General features: G+C 42.7%; 2 protein-coding genes across 3 annotated transcripts; both read left to right on the forward strand.

Moving 5' to 3' along the window:
• Positions 1 to 542: 542 nt before the first annotated feature.
• On the forward strand, positions 543 to 7,821 carry LOC311503527 (crystallin J1B-like). 2 transcript variants are annotated; one of them, XM_084566294.1, is made up of 10 exons: positions 543 to 611; positions 1,201 to 1,267; positions 1,827 to 2,006; positions 3,339 to 3,437; positions 3,983 to 4,075; positions 4,162 to 4,318; positions 4,403 to 4,518; positions 6,028 to 6,105; positions 6,430 to 6,569; positions 7,469 to 7,821. In XM_084566294.1, the coding sequence occupies exons 2-10, from the start codon at positions 1,201 to 1,203 to the stop codon at positions 7,571 to 7,573; spliced, it is 1,035 nt and encodes a 344-aa protein (XP_084422420.1). In that variant the 5' UTR covers positions 543 to 611; the 3' UTR covers positions 7,574 to 7,821. The 2 variants fall into 2 exon arrangements, with proteins under 2 accessions (XP_084422420.1, XP_084422419.1); XM_084566293.1 differs by having other exon boundaries at positions 583 to 611; positions 1,172 to 1,267.
• Positions 7,822 to 9,379: 1,558 nt separating this feature from the next.
• Positions 9,380 to 19,549, forward strand: sh3glb1a (SH3-domain GRB2-like endophilin B1a). The gene is made up of 9 exons (XM_084566514.1): positions 9,380 to 9,921; positions 10,365 to 10,506; positions 11,492 to 11,620; positions 12,002 to 12,135; positions 13,067 to 13,159; positions 16,024 to 16,113; positions 16,236 to 16,336; positions 17,255 to 17,480; positions 18,085 to 19,549. The coding sequence occupies exons 1-9, from the start codon at positions 9,859 to 9,861 to the stop codon at positions 18,190 to 18,192; spliced, it is 1,086 nt and encodes a 361-aa protein (XP_084422640.1). The 5' UTR covers positions 9,380 to 9,858; the 3' UTR covers positions 18,193 to 19,549.
• Positions 19,550 to 23,850: the final 4,301 nt, after the last annotated feature.

Here is a 23,850-nt window from a genome sequence, read left to right on the forward strand (position 1 = left end):
TTACATGCAAGAGCGGCATGTAGGACGGGGGACCCGAGCTCAGTGGGTGAGGATGTCAGCCAACACCCCCCCTCCCCACCCCTCAGTTCAAAGCTGATCTCTTGTCTGCACATTCAAAACAAGCTGAATTTAATCTTTAAATGTCTTCGCTTAATGTTGAAGCACGCGTGTCAAAGTTTTCTTCAACTGGGTGACATAACCTGATGAATAGTGACATAATTCATGGTTCCCAGAGAATATATCCTGGTATATTCCTTTGAGGGCTCGCCACGATGGTTGACATTCATGATTCTGGGTGAAAAATCTCCACAAATACTGGACTGTTTGTAAATCATAGTGCTGTTCATGCACCCCACAAGACAAATAGTCTTAGTACAAATAGTCCTAGTCATTTAATACTATAAGAGGATAAAATTAGCCCAGAATGACTAGTTACGGTACTAACCCTAACCCTAACCCTATTCTTGTGTTTGGCCTCCATTCGTTGCACTGCAATCTTTCCTGGGTTGTGATTGGTGTGTGTGCTTATCTCTGGCTTCGTGGCCCCCTCCCCTCATCGGCAAAGTGACACAAACGCACTTCAAGTGGTAACGCAGTAGAGGAAGATTAAGGTAAGGATGAACACGTCTGTATTTGTCATTAACATAAAATCTAATTTCTTCTTCCGCAAAGTACCGTATTGTTTTAAGAACATCTGGGGTTTTAAATGAGTGACACGCACATTAATATTCTGATCATGTTACAGGACAAACACAGCAAAACCTTCTGCCTATGGTTTCAAAGTCTTGAGTATACATACAGGAAGAGCAACTCTCTGATCTAGTTAGCAGATGTTGTGCATCAAGTGCGCCGTGTTGTATAAGTTAACACGGTAACTTCCCTTTCCTATCAAAATAAATGGTAGGAAACTGCATGGAGACAAGTTTGGGAACACACTGATACAGATGTGGTCATATTTGGATATTCTACATGATCCATTCATCACAGAGAGAAAAAACAAACACTGAATTAAAACTCAGCATGAAAAAGTATTTTAGTCACCGGATACATTAGAACACATCCAACAACAGCACTTAGCGAGGTTTCCATATCTTTAATGAAAATTACAGCCTGTTGGTTTCCAGAAACAACCTTAATGATTATGTCCTGGTATAATATGACACCCTCACAGTGTTTCTCATTTGTCTGTTATGAAAGCAGATGGCTGCGAGCGTGGCAGACAGAGCCGTTGGGGCCATTATTGGGGCGGCAGTGGCAGATGCGGCAGGTAAGATAAACTGAATGTGATACAGATAACGGAACTGAGTTAATTAACAACAGGGTTTTGAGCGTTTTTAGTTCCCATATCCCACAGTATACTAATAATTCAGAGGCCTGTTGCACATTTCAACACTTTCAGAGGCCTTTTATTTATTTTTTATGCTGTATACATGTTCCATGAGGCAAGTTTTCATCCATTATATCCTTTTATTTTCTGCTATTTGTATATAAATGTATTTAAATGTGTTGTGTTACTCGGGATGACATTTCAAACCGTTGTGTCATCGTTTTCTGTTGCGCACAAGTGTTATCGGTACAATTCTCCATAGGCAACATCTGTACACGCTGATAAGGAAGAGGAGTGGTGCCATCATTTCTATAAGTCATACTGACTTCATAAATAGCGTTATGAAAGCAGTGTTTCTGCACCAGCTGCACTGGTGATAATAATAATAATAATAATAATAACAGGTAGTGATTCAGAATAGGTTTGGATTCTTTATATGTCATGAGCAGACTGTATATGCAGCAGATGAAAAACGTGTATGTGTGTCTCACCTATACAGCCCAGCCTATGCACTGGATCTACAACCCAGACAGGCTGAAAGAAGTTCTCTCTGATCTGGAGCCCTATCCAGAGTTTCGGCCTCAGTCAGCGAATCCTTTCTACCGCAGGACAACTGGCGAGCAGACCTGCTACGGAGACCAGGCGTACGTCCTGCTGGAGTCACTGAGTCAGTGCGGAGGTACTGAAATTCACCCAGACAGGCAGCAACTATGTGTCATACGCAAGCACTGTATTTTCAGAGCCTGCTAACGTGTTGTGGTAGCAAAGCTTAATTCTAAATGCATGCAGTTTTATCAGGACCTGTCCTTTCAAATAGGTTTGTATTTCCCAGAAATGCAAGTGAACCTTGCTTCAATGCCTCCTCGAAGATGTCGACAATTCAAGATGTGCTCTTTGTCTCTACTGACTCATGCAATTGGAAAGACTGTCAAGTTTCTCTGAAACGGGAAGCAGCAGCAGGGAAGTGGTTAGCTTAGCATGAAGCCAACAAGAACCTGCCCAGCACATGGTGCCTGCAGCTTAATAATGATGATTTTCATAATGCTAAGCTAACTGGCTTTAGCTTCATGTTTTAACAAGTCAGTCTATACGTCTGAGGCTCGGTTTACACTTCTGCAACACATCCACTCATATCATACGTTGTAGCTTATGCCGTTGTGAACATTTATTCTTGTGCTAGCTGCTGTAAAATGCCGGTCTACAGTAAAATGTCGATGCCGCTATGTTCTTCGAACAATGGCAACTGGAACTGAGAGGCTTCTGTCGGAGTTGAAGCTAAGAAATGTTAAACAGCAGCTACTTTTACCAAAGCCACAGCAACAGGGTAAAGAGAAAAGAATGCATTTTGGAACCAAACACAATTTCTGCCAGTGGCGCAGTTTGTCAACAGGCAAATTGGGCAATTGTGTGGGGCCCCGGACCTGTTGTGTTTAGTGGGCTAAAACCACAGAAGTGGCAACGTTTTCTGTCAACAGTAGGATACCTCTGACTCTGCACACTCACTTCCATTACACGTCGTGTGCATGACTCTTTAAACAGTTTGTAACCCTAGTTTGTAAGTATGACAGCGGCACCCAATTGAAAATGCACAGACGAAAAGAAGTCATCTCTCTGGTTAGGAAAGAAAAAGAAAGAGAAAGAGGAGAAACGAAAGCAAGACGGTGGTGAATGAAGTAGATAAAGATGATTAGTAATGATACTAAATATACAGCAGCCAAATTAATGCTGCTTCCTCTAGCATGGCATTATTTGGTTTGTTGTTTCTTTGACAGATAGCATTAGCCAGCAGAGGCGTGTGTCTAGCTCTGTTGTTTGCCTAGGGCTCCAAAAGACTCTAAATCGCCTCCGATTGCTGCCACAACACGTAGTAGGATTTCTAGAGTCTAGTCTCTAGTCTAGATCGGACACATAAGCATAAACCTAGCTTGAATCTCGGCAAGAAAGTGGATAATGTGGATAAAACTGAACCGTGACATGTTCCCTAACGATGCAGTGCGTCATGTTTTGGCAGACGTTGATGTGGAAGATTTGACCAAGCGCATCTACAAGTTCTTCGGACCAGGAACAGTGTACGATCTGCCTCTCAACGATCCTTACAGGAAGAAAGGAGGTACTGTGCCCGCTCAGCTGTTCCGTGACTGTCAGTGACAGAGCATGTCATTATTGTGATTTCCATATTTGTTAATCATCAGCTTAACGGCCCCAGAAATTATACGAGGAGCCTCTGTTAGTGCCTGATAGCGCTGGGTTTAGAGTTATTTTTTTTTCTACCTGCTGTTTGGAGGGAGTTTCCCTCTCCATGAAAATGTTCCATACATACAGACTTCCCTGTTCTTGGCTGGTATCAAGCACTTTGAATAGTCTATGCTCTTTTTACTGTCGGGATGTCATATAAATACAGTGCTGCAGTAAATCCCCGCAACACCCCAGGTCACCTTTGGGTACAGTAAACTGCAGACGGCTTTATGTCGTGGATCGTAGCTGTGTCATGAGGGGCGGTGATAGCCAACACGACCAAGAAAAGAGCTCCACCTGCAGAGAGTTAAACTGCTACAACAGAGAGTGCATGGAAATGTCCCCTTTTGCTATTCTTACTCTGGCTCCATGATGTTCACATTCCCCTAAAAAAAAACAGCTGTTTGTTGAATTTGCCAGGTCCCAAAGCCGTTCTCCCCATCGATGGTCCTTGGAGGAACGGGAGCCTGAAGGCCTTCATGAGAAATGTCGACGCTGGCAAAGAAGAAACAGGTAGAGATCTCTGGTTCCAGCTGAAAAACAATACATCCCCAGGTTTATGTTTTACAGGCTGTGATCTCTGTGCGTGTGTTTTTGAGGCTGCGACGTGGACTGTCAGATGGACGGCGTCACTAAGCTAGCCCCAGTGGTGGCCATGTACGCTGGGCGACCTGAGATGCTGGAGAAAGTGGAGAAAGCCGTACGGGTCACCCAGAACAACGACATGTGCGTGGCTGTGACTCTGGCCGCAGCGAGGTAACGTCCATTTCTGCATATATCTGGATAAAGGGGAGGAAATCCTGAACCTCTGTCTGACTTTGCTTCCACGTGTGCTGTCAGGTTTTTGGAGCATTTCATTCTGAACGGTCCGGATCCGAACGCTCTGGATGCAGTTCTGGCTCAGCTAAATGACCCCAAGAGACAGAACCCTCAGGATCTGGACAGGGCTGTCATTGGTAAGGTTTTAAAGCTTCATTCAAGGCTCCCAGAGTCATTCTTCTGTCAAATATATAGTGAAGAGCCAAGAGTTGGTTAGCCGATTAACTGTTACTTTACATAAAGACTCACCTCACTCACACCAAGGCTCAAAAATCAACTGACTTGGATAATATTTCACTTTGGTGATGGTTTAGCATCGTACCATCCTCACATGAACACATAAAAACATTGTTGTACCATTGGGAGCCCTTTTTTCCCTGCAGCCAGAAATGTAGTGATTCAAAGAGTTAAATACTTCTGCATTAGTTGTGTAAGTTGGCAGTGAGAGCGGACGCAGAATATCCTCCTGCACATCCTCTCGATGTCCCATATATGTCTGACATGAGCCAGCAGCATAGCCCATCAGAAGACTCGTCGACCTGGATAGTATACCACAGTGATTCATTAAGTCCCTCCAACAACCGCGCTTTGATGTCCTCCGCCGCTTCGTCTGTCCCCCTTGAAACTGTCACAGCTGAAAGGGAAACTCGCGCCACCTTGTTAGCTGAGGCTTCTCCGAGCGGTTCTCGGCAAACGTCCTTGGCAGGCGAGCGGGATCCGCGGCCAGGCGGCTGGGGAGCCCCAAACAAGATGTAGCGTTTTAATTAGTGAGCTTTGGAGTGGCTGATGAACAGCTGTTTTACCCTTGGAGAGAACCAAGTTAGCTGTTCTGCTTCAAGCCTTTATGCTAGGCTAAACAACTTACCTCTTCTTCTTAAGCTTAAGTATTTGAGTAGCACTTTTGGAATTGTGTAACTCCTGGCTGTGTAGTGGAAATGAAAAATGTTAAACTCGCCTTTAGTGCAAAGAATGGACAAAGAAGTTCCTCTTGTAGAGACGTAGCTTTGTCTCGACTGACTCAGATTTTGTGCAAACTTCTCTATTGGGTTTCCAGATAATAATTTGGCTGAACAGTGTATAAGATAGGAAAGAAGGGAGGACGAAGTGAATAACAGGGAAGGACATTCATGACCCTTGGACATTGGTCTTAGCCGTTTGGCTATTTGGACGTCTATTCCCTAACCCTAACCCTAACCCATCTAACAAGACATTCAGCTTACTGCATTCCATAAGAGTAGATTTAATTTGCAGTGGAAACTATTCTTCACCTATCGTCTTTAAACAAGCCCAAGGAAGACGAGGCGAGCCGAACCCAGAAACCAACTGCAGGTGTTGCAGGACATGTGAAAGAAATTGCAAGAAACTAATGTCAATGAAGGTTCTCAGTCATTCAAGAAAACAAGCTGCAACAAGGGCACATGGACGTGTATGGTGTCTCGAATATGTTTTCCACTCATCCAAGCAGCTTCCTCAGTTCTAAAAGACTAGTGGGGAGTTGGGGCTTAAATAGGAACATCTGTGGGTGTTGTCCAGTCCAGTTGCAAATGCAAAATTCCATATAAAGTATAGGAAGTGTGAAGTCAGAGCGGTAGCTGAACAATGAACACTGTATTTCTTTTATCTCTCTTTCCGTGTCTCTGCTAAAGCGCAAATCCACCAGGTGAAGGAGAACCTGGCCAAGCCGTCCCAACAGCTCATACCTGCCGTGTTCACAAACACATGAGGTAAGCCAGTGGGTAGCAGCAGGCCTCAGGTCTGTTGACTTGGCATTGGCGGCGTACCCTTCCTGTCAGTATATCCGCTAGGAGGTCCTCCAGCCTTTGATGTCCTCACTAATGGTCTCCTTCCTTTTCATTTTCCCCTTCCCGCTGAGTTCACTGTCTCCACTTTTACAAGGCTATGAGGTTAAGATGCTTAATGTACATGTGAGGAGTTCTGCTTACAGGGCCTACTATTTTACAAGAAAGAAAAATGATTTGTGTTTTTATGGCGTTGATAACACAATAACATATCTGCTGCTGTCACGCTGATTCTGGGTTTGTGTCCAGCTTTGCCCGGTGCGTTCCAGGGAGCGCTTCATGGAGTCCTGACGCTGAACCAGATGGACGAGGCAGTCAGGGACACCATGCGCTGCGGGGGATGCACCGCCAGCCGATCCTCCTTTATAGGAGCCTGTTTTGGGGCGCAGGTACTGCAGGAATGTGGCTGTCAGGCACATTAAACATCCATTAGTCACTGATGAAAATCAATCGGGGCGTGAGAAAGCTTTACGCTCCAGATTGATTGCTGGAATGTTTTTTTATGGATAGCTCTTAGAAAATCGCAGGAACTTACACATCTGTGACACCACTTGAGTGTGAAGACACTCCACTGCTGGTTTTTGTTTTGTGTTTGTTTGTTTTTTTGCCACATGCACGGTTTTAAATAAGATATCACTGACATATAAGCGTTCTGTTTTTTTCTTTTTTTCTGAATGAATAATGCAACCCCTGTTGAGTATAGACAGCATTCACACTACCCAAAGAAAGTGGACACATGTGATCCAGACCACCTCCAGATGTGGTCAGAGATCGCATCTCTCTAATACAATCTCACTGGGTCCTGGGGGTGTTCACACCTGTCTTATACGTGACCGGAGATCCAGATTGGATCTTAATGCAAGGTCGGAACAGGCCCTAAGATCCAATCCTATTATTTTTTACATGTTTCTCATTGTTCTATTAGATTTATTTATTCATTTAATTTCGCTGAATCGTATTATTTCCTCATGACCCTACGTCAAGCCTAATCCTAACCTTGTTTGGGGGATTCCTGGTTTAAAAAAATAAAAACGTTAGCACACAGACACCAATGAGACACATTCTGGCGTCAAACTGTTTACCAAAAAGTCTGAAGCAAAACTTACAGACCGGCGTAACATTCGTCTCTATCGATTTAAGAGCAGCACATAAAAACACATAATTTTGCATATTATCTGTGGATCCTCTTTTAATGTGTTCAACAGCAAGGAAGGTTTTTTTTATTTATTTTTTTAGAGGGCTTTGTGCTTCCTTGATGCTTTCAACTGTCATCTTGATGTGTTTTCAGACCGGCCTCCAGGGGATCCCGGAGTCTTGGAGGAAGAGGACGCTGCGATATCCCGTGCTGTTGGAGCTCGCTGAAAAAGTAGTCAAAAAGACTCAGCAGGCGTAGTTCAGCTTTAATTTGGCCTAAAATCCGACCGTTTTGTTGCTGATTTGGTGTTTACGGAGCCGGATTGCATTTCAGAGATATTTTAAAAGAGTTTCTCAAAAGTTACAGATGTACTTTGACGCAGCTATACATGACAGTTTCATTCTAAAGTCTTGTCAGGGATGAAACTTGAATCCATTTGCTCGGTCGAAGCGGCATCGTGTAAGAAAAGGTTGAGTTCTCGAAAAAATAAAAGTTTTTAAATGTTACCAACGTCTCTGTGTTGCTCTGTTATTTTCTTTACCAGGGATTTCCTAATCACAGGAAACCCGACTGATGAGAAAGCAATTTGGCCCACGTCGAATTTCAGCATGTTTCTGTCTTCCTATTCCTCCGAGTACTTTCTGTTATTGTGAAGCGAAAGAGCAGATACGCGCAGATTTACTACTGGAACAACCAGAGACTGCAACCCATTCCTCCCTCAGAGGAGCTGTTCTGCCTTCCTAAAAGTGCTGACTTCCATATTTGCATGTTTAAAGCAGCCGCCCCAACACTCCTGAAAGTTAGCCAAGCACGAAGCATCGCCAAAGCCCTAATATCTTAGACACAGTATGTGGTTATAAAACAAAAAAAAGGAGTGTGTAGGCTACTGTTGGAGCCCCGAAGCTGCTTTTGCATGATATATAGCGCAGCAGTTCAATATTCAAACTTTGAAACATTTCACTGTAAATCAATATCTTTTTATATTGCTTGTTTTCTTGGCAGTAAAAAGTTATCTTTATGTCATAGCTGGAAAAATCCAGTTGTGCAGCCTAAATGCAACACAGGAACAAATGTTTGGATGGATAAATCTCCAGTCCATGGTTTACATGAGTGGAGAGGTGGTGGCTGACGGTGCGTTGGAAGCCTATGAAGGGGAAGTCATCCGATTTCCCTGCGCCTGACTTCCTCCCACACAGCAGGTAGCAGGCTCGCTCGGGCATAATTACATCCAGACCTGAAGGGTGTTTTTGTGTTTTTTTGTTACAAAATCTGCCAAATTCTACTTCCTCAAGACATTTTCTAAGAAAGAGGAAAGGGCTGCAAAACATATTGTGTTCAGGATGGGGTGTATAAACACAGAGGCGTGAGGGAAAAGTGAGCAAATGACCCGCGATGATCTAAGGAATCCCCGAACAGCCTTTCTTCTGGCACGAATGTGTACTTTCATTAGGATTGCACTCTGGAGTCCAGCCATGGATGGGGGCAATTTTACCATGACGGATGATCCCGTCCCACCAAACTGACCCCTCTTCCTCACGCTGCTGAAAAAGAAAAGTTGTTAAGTGTTTATGCTGGGAATTGTAAGATTCAAGATATTAAACAACTTCATGTGTTTTTGGAGAAAATGTCTTGAGTCTATAAAGTGTTTGCGACAAGAAAACACCATTTTCATCAGAAATGCAAAAAGCAAAATGTATATTTTTTTTTAAAGTAGCACGAATTACAATGATTTGTATTTGTCCACGTATGCACACACATACAAGGAATCTGACTCTTATAACACATCGCTCTCACTTGAATAAGAATAAGAAAAAGAAGGTGATATTTAAACAATTGTAATAAACAAGTTAAAAGTTTGTGTGCATATGTAAACAAGATTTCGTGGAAGAATCATTTGTATATTTGAATAAATTGTTGAATATGAGTAGGAGAAGAAGAAGAAAGTTTTGTTTCTTAAATAAACCACCATTTTAAAATGGCCGATTTGTTTTTCTCACTCGTTTTTTATAACTTTTTTTTTTTTTTTTGTCCGCGTTATTCGTAATATGATTCCGACATTTCCGTGTGACGTGAATGCAACAACAGACAATTTGAAGCAAAGAGAAACACGCTGACCAAGAGGGAAATTCCCATCTAACTACCATGTTCGCTTTACCCGCACTGTCAGGGTTAAACATACAAGATAGTGTATTCTTTAATAATTACGCTTGATTCTATACTCTCCTTTGACTATACAGTTTATCTCACGGCGATTAAAGCCCTTTCTCACATTCAGTGACATTTAATTTTTCATCGTCGACTCCCGTCGTCGTGTTATGTTGTCGTACGCATGCGCAAGACTTCCTTAGAGGCTGTCAGAAAAGGGTTTGTAGGGGACTTATCTTGTCAGCATACTAACTTTGTGTGGATCAACAGCTGGGTGGAACTCTGACCAAAAAAAAAAAAAAAAAAAAGTTGCTTCAATGACATTTTCTGTAGGGATGGAAGCCTGAGTGAGAGACAAGCTAGCTGTTGTACCAAGAGTTTATATTCACCGTAGTGCCATGGATTTTAATGTTAAGCGGTTAGCGGCAGACGCCGGTACTTTCCTGAGCCGCGCGGTACAAGTAAGTTCAACCGTCGTGGAAACTGTTGCTAACTGACGTTAGCTGCTAGCTTAACCACAGTTAGCTCTGTAGCTAAAACAGTTACCGTTACCGTTGCTGTTATTGTGTAGTTAAGTTGCCCGTTATCACCGGATAATATGCCTCGTTTCCCAGTAAATTAGCTGTTGTTAAACTTTACAGTATATTTAAACGTCTCTTCTCGACACTATAGCAGTTGTTTAACATATTCATCAACGCAGGCCTCGGAAACCATTAGAAAAAGCTACAGCTGCTTTAGGCTGAGAGCAGGAACTTTACTTTCTAAGCTAGCTGGCTGACATTATTAGTTGGCACCTTTTCCCTCATATATGTCATGACACCTCAACTGTGAATAATCTCGAGTGTCACTTTCCCAACTGCAAACGAAGAGCTCTCCGTGTAAGACGCATATCGTCTCTTGTCAGTTCACAGAGGAGAAACTTGGCCAGGCTGAGAAGACAGAGCTGGATGCCCACCTGGAGAACCTTTTGGTCAGAGCCGAGAACACCAAGCTATGGACGGACAGGATCATGAAGCAGACAGAGGTCTTACTACAGCCCAACCCAAGTATGATCTTACTTCTTTTTTTATTTTTTTAATTTGTAATGAGCTCAACCTGTCTAACAACAACAATGCTGACACACTAGACCCATTATCTATGGGAGTTAACCTTTTATTTATGTATTTAGGTTCCACCTTGATGCTCATTTACTCCGGTAACCAGATATATATTAGTTCAGGAAGTTTAAATCATGTCTGCATGTGTTGCTTTTACAACCCGCACCCAGTTGCCAGTTCATTAGGCACGCCGGTGAACATGAATGCAGTCAAACATAACAGTCCTGCGCTCTTGTTAGCTCCGCGAAGGGTATGGCTTTCAAGTAACAGAGAGAGCTGTTGATTTTATATTATTTTGGCAATCCCGTTTAAGTCAGCGGACTAGGCTTTAATCACAGAAACACTTTAGTTCAGTCCAGTTTAACAGCATCACAAACTACATCGTGCAACATGATCATACAGTCGAATTGCCACCTTTCTGAAATGTCTGACTCTAAGAGGTGTGTATGTTGGCTAGTGAGGGTCGCACAGAAAAGGCTTAACGTCTCTGAGGTGATGTTTGGTGTTTGGTGTACATCAGGGGCGTCTGTGAAGTCTGTAGGCTCAGCTGTGCATCCTCTTCACGTCGCACCGCTGCAGTAGGCACAACAAACACAGACGGACCACCTGGCGGTTGCAGTCTTGTGTAACAGTCTGAGACGCGGTTTTATTCTTTTCCCTGTGTTCACATGAAACACACAACAGATAAGCTGCCACCGTCCCCCCCCCCCCCCCCTTCACGTGACGTTGTGACATGAAACAAATCAAGTCCGAGTTTCTGATTCGTGACTTTTATCTCGTCACGGCGGTCGTTATGAAAGCTCCCCGCTCGAGCTCACAAACGTCGGGCTGTGTCGGAGCTTAATTGAACAATCCCGAGGTCGCTCACTGCTTTTGGCTTCCTCACTGTAGTCTCATGACTTGGTAATTGAGTTTTCCCCGTTGCTGTCTGCAGATGTCCGACTAGAGGAATTTGTGTACGAGAAGCTGGAGAAAAAAGCCCCCACACGAATGAACAACCATGAGTTGCTGGGCCAGACCATGATTGAGTCAGGAAATGAGTTTGGTCCTGGGACTGCGTACGGTGAGTGTTGCCCTGGAAACATTTCTGATATAAAATCTGCAAAGAAGATGGCAGGTACGACTCTGGTTGACAGACAACCCTCTTCCCCACGATGTTCCCCAGTTTATACAATACATTATATGCCTATGGTTTGTAGTTGGGCAAGCTAAAACTCACTACAGGTTTGGAACAACTTCTGTAATGATTTTAAGCATCACTATGATCTGATCTGACCTTGCTATTGACTCTCTTGGTCCCGTTTTACCTCAGTTGTGGCCATAGCCTTTTAGTAACGCAGAACAGATTTCTAGACTAAAGCATTCAGGCCTTTCCTCACTAAACAGCCTCCTGTATGTTGTTTTTAGCTTTTGTTTCTTTTGTTTCTGCTTCCGACCATTACAGGAAACGCTCTGATAAAATGCGGCGAGACGGAGAAGCAGATCGGCGGGGCAGAGCGGGAGTTAATCCAAAGTGCTGCCATCAACTTCCTGACGCCTTTCAGAAACTTTCTGGAGGGCGACTTCAAAACCATCCTGGTGAGCTGGACTGCTGGCTTACGAATCACTTTCACTTTTCTCGGGGGACTTGGAGCCTTTCTCCGGAACTGATTCACAACACTGGTGACTGCACGGCGTGGACAAATTTAGCTTTGATCACAGTCCCAATCACTGCTGACCACCAGTCGGAGGTTTGCTACCTTTAGTCGTGTACAGACTTCCTGTGTTAGTGTTGCTAGTTTAGATAAACAAAAGCAATGTGGGTGTCAGTCCGCTTAGAAAAGGATTGAGGGAAAAAATGACTTGTCTTTTCCCCAGTTTTCATTTCAATCACAATTACGAGTTTCCACGCTAACTAAGCCTACTGGTTTTAGATGTTTTTCAGAGTAGCACATGTCACATTGTTATTGTTTGTCTAACCTAGCAACAGTAACATAGGAAGACAGGGCCTTGGCAAAAGGTTGGAGCCCTCTGGTTGGTGGTGAGCAGGCCAATCCGAAGGCTAACAAAGGGTCAAACGTTGAACTCTGTACAATGCGCTCACTTCAATTTAGAAAATAGCCTTAAAGCTAATAATGGCTTGCTTTTTATTGTCAAATGTGTAGAGACACGTTTGCAAGTTTAAGAAGAAGTTCAAGGTTCAACGTTAGCATAGATATAGATTTTAGTTTGTGTCGTCTATAAACTAAAATATTAAAGTCTGCTCTTTGATTTTCTTTGTTTGTTTGTAGCGTTCTTATATCATATAAAAACAAAACTTGCCTAACACGAAGTATCCACCTTTATAATTATGAGGTAGCATAAGACCTTTTAATCACACGTTTCACTCTCATTTCACCACAAAAGGCCCGTCGTCGGGCGTGCACACAAACCACGTAAAAAACTTGATGAAGACTTTTTATCTTATATGTGTTCAGAGCAAAGAATTGCGTCTCTGACGGTTTTTATTGTGTTGTGATTTTATGTCCAGAAAGAGCGGAAGCTACTGCAGGTCAAACGCCTGGATCTGGATGCGGCCAAAACCAGGGTAAAGAAAGCCAGGATGGCTGAAGCTAGAGCTGCAGTGAGTACACACACACACACACCACAAAAAAAAACAATCACACACTTCATATGCTGACCTGTTATGTTTTTCTAATTCGGATTAATGACCAGATATTCTGCTTACTCTGAACTCATTATCCAACTTCCTTTCGGAGGAAGAGAAGCTATCAGGGCGTGTCCTGCTGTCCCTCTGCATGAAGTCACACAAGTAACAACTGCGACATTAGGTTACACAACTTTGTGTGACCATTTTATCTTCTTGTGACTTGCATATAGTCACATGAGCAACTACGGGAAGTTTAGAGTTCCCTTTTTCTCTCAGTTGTCTTCTCGCTATGGTGTTCTCTCTTTTTTTATTTTTCTTCTTAATTTTATATCCCGTGTCTTTGTTGATGTTCGTCAGTCAATTAAAATGCGATTCATTGGTAAGACGTGTGTGTTTGCAGATGAAGTTCTCATCTTTGTGCCACATTTGTGTCACAGTTATAAACAGTTTGAAGAAACATCATAGTTTGTGCGAAGGAGCCCAAAGTGTGGGCTTGAGGCCTTCTAATGACTGATGAAGTGTTTTGTTTATAAAGCGTCCCCTGTCCCAGAAATGTGGCAATACGTTGAGCTTCATTTTTCAATAATGTTGGCCCTAATTTTGTCTACATCAAAAAATATTAACAGTCACTTTGTCTAACATGGTCTTTGAGACTGAGCGTTGGGTTGACAATGTGTTCGGTACGAGACGCGCCAAGCTGAGAGTCATTTTCTGGCGTCGGGCTGTCTGTGGGTGTTTGTGATCCTAGCGTTGCCAGTGTGTCCTGCGCTGTTGCCGCTGATGGTCGGGACCCCCGTCCATCAGCGGCGGAACGAGTAAATAAAACTAAAATAAAAGTTCAAAGAGCGCAGAGAATGCTTTTCCCTTTACATCTTCATCTGATCTAAACATTCAAACACACAAATATTTTCAAGACGACATGAGCATCTTGAGGGCGGGACGGTGGCGCGGTGGTTAGCACTGATGCCTCACAGCAAGACGGTTCGACTCCAGACCGACTGGGACCTTTCTGTGTGGAGTTTGCATGTTCTCCCTGTGTCTGAGTGGGTTCTCTCTGGGTACTCCGGCTTCCTCCCACCCTCCAAAGACATGCTCGCTAGGTTAATTGGTGATTCTAAATTGGCCAAAAGTGTGAAGCCCTATAGACTGTAGACTGGCGACCTGTCCAGGATGTACCCCGCCTCTCGCCCAGTGACAGCTGCGATACACTCCAGGACGTGATGGGTGTGTCAGTCAGGAAACAGATTAGACGTGTACTCAGCTAAACTGTTGATATTCTACAACTGCTAGACAGACGCGCTAAGCGTTGTCATTAAAGCGCGGGGGTAATATCCCAGCAGAGCTATTTGGCTGCAGGCATCAGAGCATCTAGACTAAATTAGTGGCTTCAGAGCACAATTTTCCACAACTGCAGGAAGAAAACAATCGAGCTGAGATTCATTTTCACCTCTTTAACGGGCCGTTATACTATTCCCCTCGACATATTCAGTCTTTTTATTTAGCGCTCCCAAATTGCAAGGGGTGTCTTGTGGGTTTCTGCCGAGAGTGTGTTTAATCGCTTTTGTGTCCTGTCAACAGTATCTTAGTAAACCTGCCGCCTAAAGACGCGAGACGTAAACAGTATTTTCCGCAGGTTAACACCAGCAGCAAGTCCTCCTCTAATCTTCAGCAAAGCCAGTCTTGCATGAAGACGGTGTCACACACAGATCTGGGGTGGTTCGATGGCATGAAAGCGGAGGGGCTGAAAAAAAATGTTCGCCATGCCTAATTGTCGCAGTCGTGCGGTTTTGTCAAAGGGCTGTTTTGCTCTCGCACGGACACAGATTGTAACGATGTGTTGTGCCGGCTGTGTCTGTGCAGCAGCTGTAGCTCTAACTACTGTGTCACTGTTTTCAAAACGCCAAGCAGCAGATGTGAGCGGAGGAAGTGACAGAGGTGAGTGGAATGTTGGAGCCATCTTTAAAACTTTAAAACACACACACACACCCACGGCAGTAGTGTCAGCAGCTGCCGACTCTACCCGTCTCCATCTTCCTCCCATGACACGCACTGTTCCTGCGTCGAGGATAAGTTTGAATCCCTGCGGACGAGTCCCGCGAGGGGCAGACCCCGCCAAGGCTTCCCTTCCTCCACGACTTTTGTTTCGGCTTCTAACGTAAGCCGTGGAGCGCGCTAGACAGCGAGGCCATTGTGCGCATGTTTATTGGACCTTTTTTAGCGAGTCTCAACAAGCCGTTATTCCTGCAGGCCTTGCACTGAATGATCTGGCTCAGTGTGAGGAAGAGGAAACGTTTCCCCCGCGACGGAGACGTCTTGTTCAATTGTTCTTTTCCCTGTTTTTCATTTTAAGTCCCTCCATTCACATCCCCGCTGCATGTCTTGCTACATCTGACCATACTGAGCCATTAAAGCCATGTTAAAATCACAGATATAGATTATATATATTTATTTTTTAATAAATAAGATAATTAATTTATCCCTCAGTGGAGGAATTTGCAGTAGCTTATCGTTTAAGTGCAAGAGAAGGAAAAGTAAACATTAAATAAATACAAAAATATCACTTTTCAGTTTGAATTAATAATTTTTAAGCCCAACTACTTACAAATGCAATTTATTAAATGTTATTCAGATACTGTTAACACCTGCTTGCCCACCTTTTCACTTGTATCTGTTTCTTTTGTTCCGTACCACGCTCTTAATCACAAGCATGCATTATGAAGAAAAGAAACTAGACTTTTCTTGTTATCGTCATGTAGTATGTTATCTCTGCAGCCATGTTATTCTCTGATATTAATAGAATTTTTGTGTTTCCTTCTCCTCCTCTTCCTCCTCCTCAGGCGGAGCAGGAGCTGAAGATGACCCAGAGTGAGTTCGACCGGCAGGCAGAGATCACCAGACTGCTGCTGGAAGGCGTCAGCAGCACCCATGTACGTAGCCCCCGCCCCGACTGAGTTCAACAAATAACATCCGTAGTTATTATTAAACTAATTCGGATTGTTTGTTCCTATCTGAGAGACTGACGGCATCTTGTCTTTTTGCGCATTGCCAGGCGCACCACCTACGCTGCTTGAGTGACTTCGTGGAGGCCCAGACTACGTACTACGCACAGTGTTACCAGTACATGGTGGATCTCCAAAAGCAGCTTGGCAGGTGAAGCACCGCTGCTGGCTTTCACTTCTTCAGTCAAGAATAGCTCCATACAACTGGCATTGGTATCGCAGTACATTATCTAGCAGGACCTTACTCTAAAATAAAAATTAAAAAAACGAGTAAGGTTGCATAGCTTTTCAGGAACGAGCAGGAGCATCTGGGCACATCAGAAAAACATCCTGCTTTATGTTATTAGATTGTTTTAATATACAGGAAGCATCAATTCATTGCAGTCTTTCTGTTGTTCGTAACTTTTCTCACTTTTAGAACTTCTTCCTGTAAACAAAAACTCTAAAACCTAATGTTCTTATCATCCTGTTGTGAGATAAAATCAGAAGAGCAAGTTGATGCAGGACTGCAAAAAGTTATCACCTATGAGTGGGGAAAAAAACACAGTGACTAATACTGATAAAATGACGGCAGGTCACGGAGAAGTCAGCTTCTTATGTGCGTCTAAAGAGAGATAAGACTCGGAATTGCTCTGCAAAACAGCTGTAGGCGTCATTGGTTTGGAAGGACGCTTAACCGCAATCTCTGCTTCATGTTAGCAGTCCACAGTAAAGCTTGGTTCGTACTCCTGCAACCGTTCTGCACAGAGCCAACGCCGTAGGGGCCTAAGTCTTTATACTTGTGTGCGCGGCTGTGTTGAGTTTTTCTTCAACCGTGACGACAGGAACTCAGCGGCTCGTGTTGGAAGTGAAGCTGATAAATGTGGATGAGCCACTACTTTCACTGAAACCACTACAACAGGGAAAATCGAGAGAAACATATGAGTGGATGAAGTTTCGGAGGCAGGGCGAGACGGGACCAATCGCGACCGTGTGCCGTGTGCGTTGCAGTGACGCGTAGCTCCGATTCCGGCGCGTCAGGCTGTGACGCACGACTGTATCATTCACTGTTTCCTATCTCCTCCGCCAGTTTCCCCTCGTCCTTCTCCAACAACAACCAGTCATCGGTGTCGGGCGGGGCCAGCATCTCGGTGCCCACCATACCGGTGTCCGCCTCCCTGCCCAGCGTGTCCGGCAGCTCCGCGGCGTCGGGCGGTTTCAACGAGCTGCGAAGCTCCAACGGCAGCCGCAAGGCCCGAGTCCTTTACGACTACGACGCCGCCAGCAGCAGCGAACTTTCTCTCCTGGCTGATGAGGTGAGCTTAAAATAATCATTGTTCCGTTATATTTTATGACTTTTGAGCGAAGCTATCAAGGGAAAAGCGATCATTTCTGTGTTAATTTGTTCATTATTGCCTTTTATTCTAGCTTCTTCTCCAGTTTTGCTAAAATACAGACGGCCTCATCTGAACCCAGACTTCAGATTTAAATTTTCCTCCACTGTCTGACCCTGCAGTTTTAACGGCGCGATCCCCCAGTAGCAGGACTGAGGCAGTTCCTTTACAGTTGCCTCAGCTCAGCGGAAAATAAGCCCCTCCCTTTCCTGGAATAGCCCTAAACTGCCCATTACAAGCTTGTGGTTGATTAACAATGAAGCGGCATTACCTCATTTCGCTCAACTGCTTACATTCAGGGAAATTTTTCCAGCCCGGTGTTTCATTTTGCGCAGCAACTGTGCGACCTGAGCTGCCTTCTACACTAACGGGATATATAACCATTTATTTACACCATAAATGTTGAAAGATTACTACATAAAGTATGTTAGTTGGTGTTCAGCTCAATGCCACAGTGAAGGAATGTTGTTAATTTGATTTGACCGGTAAGATTTAATCCAGTAAATGCTGCTGGCTGTCCTTCCAGGTGATCACGGTCAGCAGTGTCCCGGGCATGGACTCGGACTGGCTGATGGGCGAGCGGGGTAACCAGAAGGGCAAAGTGCCAATCACCTACCTGGAGCTGCTCAACTGAGACCCTCCAGCCCTCTGTAACCAGCTGTGATCTCATATTTATACCGTGTCCTGACTTTCCCCTCCATTCAGCCGTTTCAGAATGAGTTTTATTTGTGAGAGGAGGAAGAAGAAGAAAGAGGAGGAGGAGTCTCATCTGTAGCAGACTCGAGCTGGAGTAAATAAACCCGAGTGAAGGGAAAGCAAACGGACCCATTCCCCTCATTTGTTTGCAGTACATTTTTTTTTTAAAAACTTGCTTCCACGCTTTTTGTGTTTGATGCCATGCGACCTGAAATATGTGCCAGAACATCTCCCAAAAAATTGATTTTGTTTACAACCTGTATATCTCAAACGGAGACTTTAATGCTTTTGAGTTTTTTTTTTTATTCTCTCCCCCTCATTAGTAAAGCGAGTAGTGATTCAGAGGACGCATTATTTTCTAAGAGTTGCATAAAAAAAAAAAAGAGATTGATGCTGATCATTTTTATTGTCTTATTTTATTATTGGTGATCTTATAAAGCAGTAGCTTTTATTGGTGCTTCCTTTTTAACAGTATATGTTCACACGAGGCCTTTCTGGAGAGTGAGTTCAACACTTTCAGCGCCTTGTGATTGTCGAGCAAAGCCGTCGGAGATAAATCACAGCCAAGCGCTTATGAAATCACAACACATTTTTAAAAAAAAAAAAGCCTTTTATTGTTGTTACACCAGCAGAACTGAGACTGTAAATTCAAGTATTAAACCCTTAAAGCTCTTCCACATTTCCGTTGAACATACATGAATTAGACAACAGATACTGTGCGTTTCAACTCGACGTCGCCATTTTATGTGTCCAAAACTTTTTGTTACGTTCTGGGAGATTTAAGTATATTATTGCGCCGCTGCTTTTTGTTTTATGTGTACCTGAAAAGACGGCATACGGTTGTAAAATAAAAAAAAAATACAATGAGATGCTTTAAAATGAGTGCTTGCCTTTTTGCTTTGGGTGTGAATGCCTTCTGATTACCACTAGAGGGCAGGAGAGGCAACATGATCAGTCAGCTGTGAAAGGTGGCTGGTTGCACTGTTGGTACTAAAAGGAAATGTTTATTTTGTTTTCTAACCATATAGTGGTTGAATGGGTAAAAGGTGTTAATTTGTTTTATTTTTATACGTGTAAATTTAAAATATCAGAAGAAGAAGTACAAGAAGAATGTATAAATGTGAGGTTAACAATCAGAATAGTGTAAGGAGGGGAAAATAAGGAAATGAAAACTATACATTTTCTAGAATAAAACTCCTTACTCAAACAAATACATATCTATAACACTGTTTTGTCTCATGAACTCTCAGTCAGGTCTTAATAAGCGTACCAAAAACACCCATAGAGGTGGAAAACACATTATTTAAAATGTGCTCCTTGCCTCATTTTAGCACAGATTAACCCTTGCTACAGTAGTCATGTGACTGTCACTTGAGGTCAAGTAATAATACTCATGTAGCGTTGTCCGCTGTGCTCCAAAACTCAAAATAATAAGCGGTTCGTTTAATATATAGACCTCTAAGGATGCTACGTAGTGCACAGTTCATGTTCGAATTCTCAATTTAGTTAAATGCTACAAATTCCAGAGGAAAAAAAGAGGGCTGGTGTTATTTTAGGCTTTTTTTTTTACCCCACTGACATCCACAGCTCCCAGTGGAGCTTCATGCATGCAGCGCTAGCAACTGTGGAGCACAATCCCCAGACGATAAGTCACAATGCTGACCCAGATTGGTTGAATTTCTTCATTTGAAGATGATTTAAAAGATTACCAAAAGACATCCTGGTTTGCAGAAACTAAACTATTACTCACTGCGGATGTCTTTATTACTCCTCTGTGGCTTCTGCTTTATAAAATGAGCCTCTAAAAGTCTAATCCCCACAGTAATGTAAGATTTTTCTATGATAACTTCTGTAGTTGTCTGTGGAAAGCTCTTCCTGTTTGAGCATTAAGTCCAGCACAAAGGCCCTCATCCTTGCCTGTCATACGAACAGGAAGGGTTAAGAGGAAGTGGAGGTTTGCAAAACGGCCGGTTGACTAAGAAGTCGCCTCTGCGTCACATTACAATGCATGGGACAATATTTTCATTTTCCAACATGCGACCATTAATGAAACTCCGTAGGCAAAGACCTTAGTAACCCGTGACACAGTTTAGATTAGGAGCATCATGTGAGGTGAATGGTGGAATTAAGCTCTTTGGAACAAATGACACCTAACTGAAGCATCACTACACACTAACACTGACTAGATTAACACTTGTCCTTGAGAAAAAAAAAAAAAAAAAGCCGTAACCAAAGTCGCACGCCATTCTATGTTCCCAAAACAGACAGATATCTATCTAATCTTTCACAAATATAACCCCACCCAGATAGATTAAGTCAGGCTTTAACCAATGATTTGAGGTGAATGATAAAATGCATGAGAAAAAGCACTTCCTCTTTCATTAGACCTGACTTTCTTTCAGATGTTGCAGAGATAAACACTTCTTGACATCTGCCACTTCAGTCCCTTCAGCCCTCGCGAGCAAAGCTTTCATGTCTCTACTACAGAGGATGCGACAACCAGCGAAATGTCTTAAGGTGCAGAAACACCTAGTTTTTTTTTTTTTGTTTTCACCAGGGATAAACGGTGAGAAAGTGAAGCGTGAAGATAAACTGAAGTGAAGTACGGATGCTTATCTGATTGATGTTCGCTGAAGAGAGGTTCACACTGTAATACAGTAACAGGTAGCCACAAAATTATCAGTTTGTCAAAGACGCTTAGAAAACTGCAGGTTTTATCAGCTTTTTGGCCAACGGACTGACACAGACATATTTACCTGAGACGTTCATGTTCCTCGGAGGATGAATCACGCTCTCTCATCACCAGCGGGTCAAGTTTTGCAATAATTCGGCAAATATGTTAGCATCTAAATGGACTGGAACAAAAAAGACCAAAAAAAAAAACATACATTCATAGTCCACAGAGGCTGAACCTTACTTAACTTAGTGATTGCTTGATTTTTATACTGGTGGGAGACTGACATTTGTGATGTTCAGTGGAATATTTTAGCAAAGATCTGATTACAGTGGAATTTGGCACAAACATTCATGTCCACCTGAGGATGAACTCTGATAATTGTTTCCTCTAGCGAACTAGTTTTTCCCCATTTGTTTTTTTTTTTTGGTTAATGACCAATTATTAAGACTTGTAGCAAATGTAGCTGTAGCAAATGTTAGCATGCTAACACTATGATGGTTAAAATGAAAACAAAGACATGTTGGAACAAAACGAAGTACAAACGTACATTCATAGTCCACAGAGGTTGAACCTTACTTAACTTAGTGATTGCTTGATTTGTATACCAGTGGGAGACTGACATTTGTGACACTGAGTGGAATATTTTAGCAACTATCTGATGTATTACAGTGTAATTTGGCACAAGCATTCATGTCCATCTGAGGATAAACTCCGACAATTGTTTCCTCTAGCGAACTAGTTTTTCCCCATTTGTTTTTTGTTTTTTGTTTTAGTTTTTTTTGGTTAATGACCAATTATTAAGACTTGTAGCAAATGTAGTTGTAGCAAATGTTAGCATGCTAACACTATGATGGTTAAAACGAAAACAAAGACATGTTGGAACAAAACAAACTACAAACGTACATTCTCAGTCCACAGATGCTGAACCTTGAAACTTATTATAAACTAGAGTGAAACATTCATGTCCACCTGAGGATAAACTGTTATTCTGAAATGTTTCCTCTGGTAAATCACTCTTTTTTAATTTTGCCGATGACCGGTTACTTTCAAAATGCCGTTCTTAATAACCTCAGAGGGACTAGTAGTAAATGTTAGCATGCTAACACAACTACGATGAGAAAATAAGAAACAAAGATGGATTGGAACACATCAGAGTACAAAAGTACATTCTTAGTCCACAGAGACTGAACCTTGAAAATTAAAACTTGATGATTGCTTAATTTGTTCACTAGTGCGAGGCTGATATTTGTGGCATTGAGTGTAATATCTTAGCAACTATCTCATAAACTACAGTGGAATTTGGTACAGACATTCATGACCACCCGAGGATAAACCGTGATAATTGTGGTAATTTTGAAAAGTTTCCTCTTATCAGGCAGTTTTTCCAGTTTCCTTTGTTGATGACCAGTTTCTTTAAAAATGGCATTATTGTCCACCTCAGCAGCACTTGTAGCGAATGTTAGCATGCTAACACCTCTGTGAATCATCACAGAGGTGTTAGCATGCTAATATCATCACTGATGATAAAGATGAAAATAAAGACATATTGGAACAAAATGAGGTACAAAGTGCATTCTTAGTCCACAGAGACTTAACTTTACTTAACTTAGTGATTGCTTGATTTGTATACTAGCGCGAGGCTGACATTTGTGGCATTGAGTGGAATATTTTAGCAACTATCTTGTAAGCTACAGTGGAATTTGCCGCAGAAATTCATGTTCAAGACCACCTGAGGACAAAAGTGGTTAAAAGTTTCCTCTAGTGAGTCAGTTTTTCCATTTTCTTTTTGGCTGAAGACCACTTACTTGCAAAATACCATTATAAGACATTAGATTTAGCACCGGCATTCGTGTTTCTTTAGAAGCTGATTCCTACTGATCTCATAGTCACCAGCAAGTCAAAGTTTTTAATAAATCAGTCCAGTAAGTCTGTAACCACGAGACAGATTAAAACAAACAAACATTCGTGGTCCACAAAGGCTCAACCAAATGCTTTCAAACGTTAGCATGCTAGCAAAAAAGTGATGGGGTGGGGGGGCATAACATGTGCATACACATCACCCTGTTCAGCATGCTCAACTGTGAGCGTGTTAGCATTTCATTCAAAGCACTCCTGCACCTATATATAGCCTCACAACACTGCTAGCCTCGTACACTCGTAGTCATCCTGTCCCTTATTTCCTGCACAGCCACATGGGTTTAACCTCCACTTGCATACGTTTTCTTCAAACCTCACTACACCTGTTCACCCGAGGTGATATAAAATAGTTCACAGTTTATCACTCACTTAAACACTGCAGATAAAACAGCAGAACTGTGTGAATCTTGTTAGTTGCAGACATTCACCTTCACATGTTCGGTACACGAAACCCTAACCACTTCTGGTATGACTTGTCCAGGTACACTTCATCTGGATAATCATCAGTTGTACCACAGTACACGCCTGCTGTCAGAATACAAGTCAAATGAATCATATTTGACCACTCCAGGTCTAATTTCACTTCTTCTTTTGCATTCGCATCTATCTGTGAGAAACTGTGGCCGCTATGTGAAAGAAAAATAAACACACATAAACATGCACACAGATCTTTTTCGCTCAGCCACACTTGCTTGCCTCTGTGGTGTGTGTTTGGTAACTTACCTCGAGTACGGACCCCATAACCACAGCTGGGCTCTTTTGCGAATACGAATTGAGATGTGCGAGGTGGGTTTGCAGTACAATATGTACATGTTGCTAACTCGACTTCATATATGTGGTCTGAGATCAATCTAGGGCATTCACACACCACGTTAACGTTCCCACTATGTTATTATGGTATATATATATATATTTTTTTTTTGTGAATGCCTTCTACCCCCTTGCTGTGTTTCTACTTCCATTTTAATATCGCTGAGTAATCAAAATTGCTCTTGGTCAACA

The sequence above is a fragment of the Chelon labrosus genome, assembly GCF_963514085.1.
Source record: "Chelon labrosus genome assembly, chromosome: 18".
Classification (NCBI taxonomy): domain Eukaryota; kingdom Metazoa; phylum Chordata; class Actinopteri; order Mugiliformes; family Mugilidae; genus Chelon; species Chelon labrosus.

Bases quoted from the DNA above. Each gene is read 5' to 3' on its own strand.
- sh3glb1a (XM_084566514.1), top strand. From the start codon at position 9,859: ATGGATTTTAATGTTAAGCGGTTAGCGGCAGACGCCGGTACTTTCCTG. The intron at 9,922-10,364 runs GTAAGTTCAACC...GTCTCTTGTCAG, and splicing joins TCCTGAGCCGCGCGGTACAA to TTCACAGAGGAGAAACTTGG. The intron at 17,481-18,084 runs GTGAGCTTAAAA...CTGTCCTTCCAG, and splicing joins TTTCTCTCCTGGCTGATGAG to GTGATCACGGTCAGCAGTGT.